The sequence below is a fragment of the Oncorhynchus kisutch genome, linkage group LG27 (genome assembly GCF_002021735.2).
Source record: "Oncorhynchus kisutch isolate 150728-3 linkage group LG27, Okis_V2, whole genome shotgun sequence".
Lineage (NCBI taxonomy): Eukaryota > Metazoa > Chordata > Actinopteri > Salmoniformes > Salmonidae > Oncorhynchus > Oncorhynchus kisutch.
In genome coordinates, this window is record NC_034200.2 from 25,345,728 (window position 1) to 25,356,193 (window position 10,466).

The 10,466-nt window shown below is 40.1% G+C and overlaps 1 protein-coding gene across 12 annotated transcripts; it reads left to right on the forward strand.

Annotated features, from left to right (window-relative positions):
* Positions 1–399: 399 nt before the first annotated feature.
* LOC109871516 (nucleolar GTP-binding protein 1-like) lies at positions 400–10,322 on the forward strand. 12 transcript variants are annotated; one of them, XR_002252305.2, is made up of 11 exons: positions 730–843; positions 934–1,067; positions 4,742–4,834; positions 6,808–6,847; positions 6,980–7,069; positions 7,549–7,659; positions 7,828–7,910; positions 8,077–8,115; positions 8,379–8,558; positions 8,656–8,719; positions 9,640–10,322. XR_002252305.2 is itself a non-coding variant. In XM_020462408.2 (9 exons), the coding sequence occupies exons 3-8, from the start codon at positions 4,808–4,810 to the stop codon at positions 8,716–8,718; spliced, it is 498 nt and encodes a 165-aa protein (XP_020317997.1). In that variant the 5' UTR covers positions 695–843; positions 934–1,067; positions 4,742–4,807; the 3' UTR covers position 8,719; positions 9,640–10,322. The 12 variants fall into 12 exon arrangements, 2 of the variants coding, with proteins under 2 accessions (XP_020317998.1, XP_020317997.1); XR_004205868.1 differs by having other exon boundaries at positions 7,833–7,910; XR_002252308.2 differs by having other exon boundaries at positions 7,855–7,910.
* The last annotated feature ends 144 nt before the right edge of the window (positions 10,323–10,466 follow it).

A 10,466-nucleotide genomic window follows, 5' to 3' on the forward strand; every position in this document is an offset into this window, starting at 1 on the left:
CATGGTAAGCAGGTGTTATTGCGAGTGTAGCTACATGCTTGTGGTTCTAGCTCCTACAGTGCAGTAATATCTTACAAGTAATCTAACAATTCCCCAACAATTTCCTAATACACACAAATCTAACAAGTAATCTAACAATTCTCAACAACTACCTAATACACACAAATCTAAAGGGGTGAATGAGAATATGTACATATAAGTATATGGATGAGCGATGGCCGAGCAGCATAGGCAAGGTGCAGTAGATGGTATAAAATACAGTATGTACATGTGATATGAGTAATGTACGGTATGTAAACATTATTAAAGTGTCATTGTTTAAAGTGACTAGTGATCCATTTATTAAAGTGTCCAGTGATTTCACTGGATGAATAAATATGAAGCGTTTCCAAGCCCACTGGCGGGCAGTGGGAGAAGATGGAACGAGGTGGATTTTGACCTAGATTTATGCACATTTTCTCATCAATGAAACATTTGATCTCAATACAGTTTTCTGTTCCCAACACTAGAATGTGTTATGAACAGAGTGGACTAGGTTTTGTCGACTTTAGCATTTGCCAAAGTTTTAAAAATCGCGTTGATCAGAAGAACCGCAAAGTCGAATTGAGTTACTGCACAAGCGCATTTCACAGAGTAGGCGTTCCCTAACAGAAATATGCAGATATTTGCTGGAATGGGCCAATAGGATCTCGCTAGCTCGTGCTTGGCTCTGCACGCCTACTTGCTTGTTCTGCCCACTATGACTCATCTGTTCTATGCTGATTTGATGAATGTCTTGTATGACAAAAACCATTACAAACTGGTTTTGGGACAGATCAACATCGCAAAGAATTTAATTGACAAGTAAGAAGCTGACTTCTTCCACTATTTATTTGCTTCCACTGATAATGTACACTGTTCAACTTGGTGTTCTCACTCGTGTTCTCCCTGCAGTGTTTCCAAAGACTATGTTTGACTGAAGTATGGGATTTCCCTGTACCGCTGTAAACAACTGAAGCGTGCTTCTCTGGGTCGAATGTGCACCATCATGAAGCGACAGAAGCAAAGCTTGGAATACCTGGAACAAGGTAATCTTGCAGTTATTTCCTTTGTTTGATGAAAGGCTTGTCATGCATGTCTGAAAATGTCTCTGGTTTGCATATACTAGAACAGTGTTTCCCAAACTCAGTCCCAGGGACCCCATTTTGGCTTTTGCCCAACTACACAGCAGAATCAAATGATGAAGGCTTGGTGATTAGTTGATTATTTGAATCAGTTCTGTAGTGGTAGGGCAAAACCCAAAATGTGACCCCTTGGGGTCCCCAGGACCGACATTAGGGAACCCTGTACTAGAAGATATTTCAGACATTTGGCTCCGGTTGTCATTGTTGATGTCTTGTTTACATTTAATGGTTGTTTTACTAGTGCACCAGCATCTTTCCTGTTTACAAACGATTGATCCCAATACTCGGACTCTACTGCTTTGTGGATATCCCAATGTGGGCAGGTCTAGTTTAATCAACAAGGTACACATGCCTATTGCTGTTATTCTTTGTCATTTCAATGGTTGGTACAACCTTGCTGTGTAATGTGTGATTATAATACAGTGTTCAATGGTTTCATGGCACAATTTGGGCAACCATTGTTAGAGGCATTGCGATAAGTTCTTGTCTGCTTTGCTGCACGATGGATCACGCTTATCTTGGTCAGATTGTAATTATAAAATGTGTTGTCAATGGCTTACCTTGTTAAATGGAAATAGGTTTAGGTTTATTTTAACATTTTGTTACATTTGCAGAACATGGGTAAAAATGTGTCATACAATTAGGGTTGCACATTTTGGGGAATATTCAGAGATGGAAACTTTCGGTGGGAATTAATGGAAATATATGCAAATTAATATTAATAACATTTAATTGTAGATGGTATTGTAACATATCATATGGAGACAGAAACATAAACACCTTTTACCTTATCATAAGTAGACATAATTGCAAATGATTAAATCCTTCCAATAGAAAAAAAAATTGTTACAAATGTAACTTTAATTAAATGAGGTGACTCTTCACATGGGATGATTTCACTGAACAACAAAAGGGAATATTGAATGATCCCCAATGATCCATCGCATCTCCCAAAAACGTTTTCAACATACATCTACCGTGTCGTGGCAATATGGCAGTGGTGCCAATATATCTAGTCTAGAAACTAAAGCTTTAGTTGTCTTCTCTCAGGTTTCCATGTCTTCTCCCTGGACCTCCTCTATGTCCACTTTTTGAACATCAGATTCTGAGGCCTCATCTTCACTGTCACTTTCCAACCTTGTTGAGGATAGCTCGTTGTCAGGCTCAAAAAGCCTCAAATTTGCCCAGTTGGCCACCAATTTTGCAACCCTTGTATTGGTAAGCCTGTTGCGTGCTTTAGTGGGTGTGTGTTCCCAAACAAGGACCAGTTGCGCTCCGAGGCGGCTGATGTTGGTGGGATTTGGAGGATGGAGTCAACAAGGGAAATAGCCTCAGATCCACAGTCCCTTCCACCAGGTGGCTGATGAGATATATTGGCACGACTGCCATATTGCCACGACTGCCATATCGCCTCTCCATACCAAAGCTCTTGCTTGGAAGTGTACTTTGCCAGACTGGCAAGAACCTTGCCCTCGTCCAGGACAAGGTGGCGAGACACGGTAGTGATGACACCATAGACCTTGTTGATGACACCATAGGCCTCTGCACCAGCATGCTCTTGCCAGCATACTTGGGGTCCAACATGTACGCTGCGGCATATATGGGCATCAGGCAGAAGTCTTCACATTTTTTTGATGTATTTCAGAACTGCAGTTTCCTCTGCTTGGAGCAACAGTGAAGTGGGCAGGGCACTACTGATTTCTTCTCTTACATCTGCAAGCAGAGTCTGAACATCATACAGGATGGCATTGTCTCACTCAATAGCGTACAATGGCTACTGCTTTAGGTTTCAGGCTGCTTACCACTCTCCCAAAATACATCATCCAGAAGGATCCTCTTGATGGGGCTGTCCATATTAGCAGACTGATATGGCCATTTCTTGGAGAGACTCCTTCTCCTCCAGGAGACTGTCAAACATGATGACAACACCACCCCAACGTGTGTTGCTGGACAGCTTCAATGTGGTGCTCTTATTCTTCTCACTTTGCTTGGTGAGGTAGATTGCTGCTATAACTTGATGACCATTCACTTACCTAACCATTTCCTTGGCTCTCTTGTAGAGTATATCCATTGTTTTCAGTGCCATGATGTCCTTGAGGAGCAGATTCAATGCATGAGCAGCACAGCCAATGGGTGTGATGTGAGGGTAGGACTCCTCCACTTTAGACCAAGCAGCCTTCATGTTCGCAGCATTGTCTGTCACCAGTGGACATACCTTCTGTGGTCTAAGGTCATTGATGACTGCCTTCAGCTCATCTGCAATGTAGATATCAGTGTGCCTGTTGTCCCTTGTCTGTGCTCTTGTAGAATACTGGTGGAGATGATGTAGTTAATTATTCCTTGCCCACGAACATTCGACCACCCATCAGAGATGATTGCAACACAGTCTGCTTTCTCTATGATTTGCTTAACCTTCACGTGAACTCTGTTGGTTTGGTTGGGGGGGGTGTATGCTGGGCGAAGAACATTCAGAAATCTCTTCCGATGCACATTACCTGTGAGCATCAGAGGTGAACCAGTTGCATACACATTGCATACACAGCCCGAGCAAGACATTATTCTGCATTTCTCTGACTACTTTCCTCCATTGAGTCAAAAAAAATATGCTTCCAGGAGGACCAAGAGCTGTTGCTATCGATAAGGTGTCTGATTAATAATTTTCACCCTGAATAAAAGTAGAGGGACTTTTGTCAGAGGTTGCTTGTTGTGAGCGCTGAGGGAACTTTATGCACTTGGCCAGATGATTCTGTATCTTTGTTGCATTCTTGACATATGATTTGGTACAGTACTTGCAAATGTACACTGCTTTGAAATGTCTCCACACATCAGATCGTGCCCGTGGCATTTTCCTGTAAAGATTAGAAAGAAATTTGTTAAAAAAAGAAACGAATACAATTCCATGTACAGATAAATAGTTAAGTAGTTAGATTAAACAACTCCTTTGTAAGATAAATGTTTTACAATGAAACATGTATTGAGAGAGATGAATTACCACTCTTCAGTTAGCAGGCTCAAGCAAGCTAAAACACACATGGTAGAAAAAAACAAACTAGCAGAAATTGATAAGTTAGAAATGATTTAAACACACTTTGCTGTAGACTACTATATACGAGTAAACAAAAAATCATGATGGTCATATTCACCCCACCCAGTATTGTAATCAAAACTTACCAGAAAGCATGTAGTCCTTGGCTCAGACAGTGTAGTAGTGTGGGCTCAATAGCATCTCATTAGTGTGCAAGATCTTGAAAATCAGCTGTACATGCGATAGAAGAGTGCACTGCACAGGTGATGGTAGAATGTGCTGTGCATTGAGAGTTGCAATTCCATTGAATTGGGGATAGTTTAACCAAAATATGCCTCAAGACCTAGAATTGCCTTGTATATCATCCCACAATTTTCTTTTCACTGTTATAAGCTAACTTTTTGATTAATTTTAAGCCTGTGAATTCTGGGAATTTTGCTTAACTTCCCATGGAACATTTCTGGAAAGTTTCTGACCCTTTGCAACCCTACATATACAATACATTGTAGTAGTGCAAGAAAAGATGTTGACAGAGCTGAACTGTCTTTCCAAGGTCACCAGAGCTGATGTTGAAGTCCAGCCCTATGCCTTCACCACCAAGTCCTTGTTCGTCAGCCACATGGATTACAAATACCTTTGTTGGCAGGTAACATGATGCACTTACACGATCCTCACGCCAGCTATATCTGGCTGGAATCATTTGGAAAGAGGTGTGTGGACATGCATATATGCATGCATACAGTACCAGTCAAAAGTTTGGACTCCTACTCATTCAAGGGTTTTTCTTTATTTTTACTGTTTTCTACATTGTAGAATAATAGTGAAGACATCAAAACAATGAAATAACACATATGGAAACATCTAGTAACCAAAGAAGTGTTAAACAAATCAAAATATATTTGATTTTCTTCAAAGTAGCCACCCTTTGCCTTGATGACAGCTTTGCACACTTTTGGCATTCTTTCAACCAGCTTCACCTGGAATGCTTTTTCAACCATATGCTGAGCACTTGTTGGCTGCTTTTCCTTCACTCTGCAGTCCAACTCATCCCAAACAATCTCAATTGGGTTGAGGTCGGGTGCTTGTGGAGGCCAGGTCATCTGATGCAGCACTCCAATTACTCTCCTTCTAGTCAGATATCCCTTACACAGCCTGGTGGTGTGTTGGATCATGGTCCTGTTGAAAAACAAATGATATTCCCACTAAGCTCAAACCAGATGAGATGGCGTTTTGCTGCAGAAGGCTGTGGTAACCATACTAGTTAATTGTGCCTTGAATTCTAAATAAATCACTGACAGTGTCACCAGCAAAGCAGAGTGAAGGAAAAGCAGCCAACAACTGCTCAGCATATGTGGTAACTCGTTCAAGACTGTTGAAAAAGCATTCCAGGTGAAGCTGGTTGAGAGAATGCCAAGACTGTGCAATGCTGTCAAGGCAAAGGGTAGCTACTTTGAAGAATATCAAATACAAATGGATTTTGATTTAACACTTGGTTACTACATTATTCCATGTGTTATTTCAAAGTTTTGATGTCTTCACTATTATTCTACAAAATGTAGAAAATAGTACAAATAAAGAAACCCTTGAATGAGTATGTGTCCAAACTTTTGACTGGTGCAGTGTGTGTGTTATTCATTTGTGTGTGTGTGTGTGTGTGTGTGTATTTGATATCCATACACATTGCCACCAGATGTGTTATTGGCTAAATACTAGAGCACTACACACAGTGCCGTCAGAAAGTTCAGACCCATTGACTTTGTCCACATTGTTACATTAGACTAAATCTAAAATGGATTAAATAAATATCCTAAGCAATCTACACCCAATACCCCATAATGCTCAGGTGCATCCTGTTCCCATTGATCATCCTTGATGTTTCTACACCTTGATTGGAGTCTGCCTGTGGTAAATTCAATTGAATGGACATGTGGAAAGGTGCACAGCTGTCTATATAAGCTCCCACAGTTGACAGTGCATGTCGGAGCAAAAACCAAGCCATGAGGTTAAGGAGTTGTCCGTAGAGCTCCCGAGACGACAGGATTGTGTCGAGGCACAGCGGAAGGTTACCAAAACATTTCTGCAGCATTGAAGGTCCCCAAGAACCCAGTGGCCTCCATCATTCTTAAATGGAAGAAGTTTGGAACCACCAAGACTCTTCTACACTACAAAACAATAAACAAACCGTGACATAACCGAAACAGTGCGGTGAAACAGACACGGAAAAAATCACCCACAAAATACCCAAAGAACATGGCTGCCTAAATATGGTTCCCAATCAGAGACAACGATAAGCACCTGCCTCTAATTGAGAACCAATCTAGGCAACCATAGACTTACATAAACACCTAGAAAGGACACACCCCATAAACATACAAACCCCTAGACCAGGAAAAACACATAAATCCTCCATGTCACACCATGACCTAACCAAAATAATAAAGATAACTAAGGCCAGGGCGTGACACAGACTGCTTTCTTAATGTTCTGTGTCCTTTGTCTCAAGGCGCCGTGCTACATTATTTCTCTGAAAATGCCAAGACATGTTAAAACCAAACTCTGCAAGGTTTTTAAAAATTAAATATTGTCATTTTTTTTTCTTTGCTCATTGTGGCTAACAAGTGTTATGTCAAGAAGATGTGACCTTACTGAGGAAGACCAGGTTTGTAGTTTTGTTCATGCTTACTAGTAACATATTCTCTTTACTTTGGCTTTATTTCTTTCCCCAGTTTACTTTGTCATCCTCTTTCAAGATGGGACTTGCTTATCAAGGTTTCCTGCTTTGTTCCATCAGAAAATCATTGCTGACCTTACTGTAGAGGGCATCCCTGTCGTTGAAACCAGCAATTCGAATGAATAGGGCGAGATAATTGTAAAAACAGAGGTGAGCAGTGTAGTTCAGTCTTCTAACAAGTGTTATGTTTTGTGTTTTTCTCTATTATATGAATAAGACATTTTTTAAAAGTCCATCAGCTTATTTATCTCATCACTACAGAACAAATCACTACAGAGATCACAATCAAAAGTACCACAAATCACCCATTAATTTGTTCAGATACACGATAACCACTTCATCAAGGAGCTCTGTGACTGTGTTGATTGCAATGCACTGGTGTAGCAATCAATAAAACCGTATGCGTTAATCCTCTGGGCTGTGCCACCTCAGCCGTTCTGTTGTAAATCAATACGTCCACTCCTATTTAGAGTTTATCTTGTGATCGCGACAAAACAACTTTTGTGTAGTAATCATGAAATCAATAAGTTTTCGTCTCGACATAACGAGGGAATATATTTTTTTCCATTCATATGTCCTTTCTGGACTTTGTTTTTAATAATTCGTACTAATATTTTCTTGAATTTCAGGCCTGTGACAAACTTCTGTCCGATCGTGTCCATGGCAAAATGAAGGGCAAGAAGGTGCATGATGTTCTCAACAGATTGCATTTAGCAGTACCTGCTAAGAGGGATGAAAAGGTAGGCAAAATACTATACTTTCTGTAGAGGTGCATGTCTTTCCACACCAAAGTTAAACATGTATGGATGATTTTACTAATGTTGTACTATTTTTATTTATTTTTATGGTATATAAATTTGAATGTGAACAGGGGAAATTGGGCATGTCCTTTTAAGTATGCTCATTAGACTAGGTGAGACCACCATTCATTTCAGAGGGAACTAGGATTGGCAGGAAAACAGTGGAGGTGGATGCACCCAAACGCAAAACAGTATGTCCATATATTATTAACACTTATAGAAGGATTATGTTGAAAAAGCCTTGGATGTAATCCGCTCACTCAAGTGGGTTATGTTGTAATAAATGTTCATTGTCAAGATCTAGCTGTCTTAATAAGGTATTATTTAATTAATTAATTTTCCATCATTGATTTACAGGAGAGGGAGATGGAGATGATTATATCCTGGACCTACAGAGTATGTATTTGGACATTGACATTCATCATTGTCTGATGAATAAAGATGTATAAAGAATAAATATGATGTGATTCCCGAAATATGGGAGGGTCACAACTTTTCAGATTATATCCACCCTAAAATCATGAAGGTGAGTGGGGCGTGAATTGATCTTGTTTTTGCGATTCCATGGAATCATTAACTTTAATGGGGATGCCTGGTCTATTCATTCAAATTCTATGGCTGCCACCTCCCTGAACATCTATCTCATGCCCATACTGGAGGATCTGGAGAAGGAGGAGGAGCTGAAGGAGAAGGCAGGGGAGTACAAGACTGGTGAGGATGAGGAGATGCAGGAGATCCGCCAGCTGGCCAAACAGATCAGAGAGAAGAGGAAGCTAAAGATTGTGTGCTCCAAAGACAAGGATGTGCATTGCCCCAGACTACCCAGAACTGTCAAGAAGGTGATGTGGATGGAGATCTTGTTTATATGAATATAACTTTTACAGTTAATCTTGTTTTGTATCCTGTCTTTAAAAAAAAAGTATTATACCTTTACAGGTTGAAAGAAACTCTGGAGAAGGAAATGGGAGACCTTGGTCTGGACATGACTGGCAAAGATGATGTAAGTTTGTTTTCATTTTTTCCCTGTGTATGTAAAAGACAATATATTTTCACATGCTACAGCTGTTATGCTGTAGTGCAGCGGTCTAAATAAGTGCCCGAATAGAGCGGAATAATGAAAAAAGCATTGGAACTGGCTTCGAGGTCCGGAGTTTAGTTTGAGGGCTGTAGTGTATTCACACATTTCTGCTCATGCCCATTCAGAGCCACTATGCGGTGAATGCCCGTAGATCCCGGAGTGTTGGTGTTGCCAAGAAACGCAAGCGTGAGGCATCCATAGCTCCCACCTCTCGAACCCGCAGCCAGATTGTTAGAGTGGGGGACGAGAGGCAATCTGGTGTTCGTGATCCTAAGTTTTGTGATGGCTATTTAGAGAGTTTATCCGGTTTATGTATTATGATGCATTTACCTGACACTTCAACATTATATGGCAGCCATGTTTGCTCCCCATCACGATTACATGGGGAATGTACAAAAACATACGATAAAACTGAATGTCTAGAATGAGCATTATAATGTATTTACGTCACACTACAACATTATATGGCAGCCATATTAGCTCCCCACTAAAATTACATGGGGGAATATTTAAATAATGCTATGTAACTGAATGTATAGAATTAGAACAATATTCTAAAAGTTGGCATAACTCAAAATGTGTAGCTCTGGGCTACTCCATCTTTTCCTGTCATCAGGTGAATTGGCTTGTGTTAAAAATATGCACAATGCATATTGGGAAAGTGTTAGTCCCCTGGCTTAAAGAAACATAGTCTTAGGAGATGTTATGATTGTGTGTGTCTGAAGTGGCACCCTATTATGGGCCCAGGTCAAAAGTAATGCTCTATATAGGGATATGAGTGACATTTGGGACACAACCTGTGTTTTACTAAGGGTTAACTGAAATTATTTTTTCCTGTATAGATGGCGAAGAAGGCCAAGAAGTTGATGAAGAGCCAACAGAAGGACATGAACTGCCAGGGGAAGAAGGGAGAGGCAGACAGACATGTATTTGACCTCATGCCAAAACCAATTTTTCTCTGGCAAGAGAATGTCCGGAACAAACGATGACAGATAAAGGCATTGATCGATGAGGTTTACCTTTTTTCAGTGTAATCCAGCTTCTGTCAGAATTGTATACTTTTTCACTGGAGTAAATCTGAAAATAATTCAGAAATGGGCAAACATGTATCTTTCATCATATTGAGGTAATGAGTGTCACAAGTGACATTCCTGGTTTTGGAAAGCTGCGTAGTGTAGCACAAACCTCAATTCACCACAAGGTATCAGCCAAACATTTTAGTGGTAGTTTGACTTCTGTGTCACTTACATGAACACCCACTGTCAAAGCTTCCAATTGTTGTGGCTACCAATTGTGATAAATAATCTCAAAGCGCATTCAAGTGAAGTGTACTTGAATTGTAAACTGTAAATGGAACGTATTGCCTTAACTCCTAGAATGTATCAATTGTATTGCTTTGGAGTAGCTAGAAACAAAGAAGATGAAGCTGCACACACACCGTAACAGTTAAGTCCTCTCAACAAATGTGAGTTTCTTCTACTGTGTACACTGCAGTGGGGGAAGTGATTAAATGTATAAACCAAAATGTGTCTCACAGGTGCTTTATTAAAAATACATGTGAATAATTTACTATCTTATGCTGCCTGTTAATTCCAGTGTGATGAAAAAATAGATATATCTGCAATTTTAGGAAAATCATAGCTTGTGTATATGAGAAAAATATTGTGGT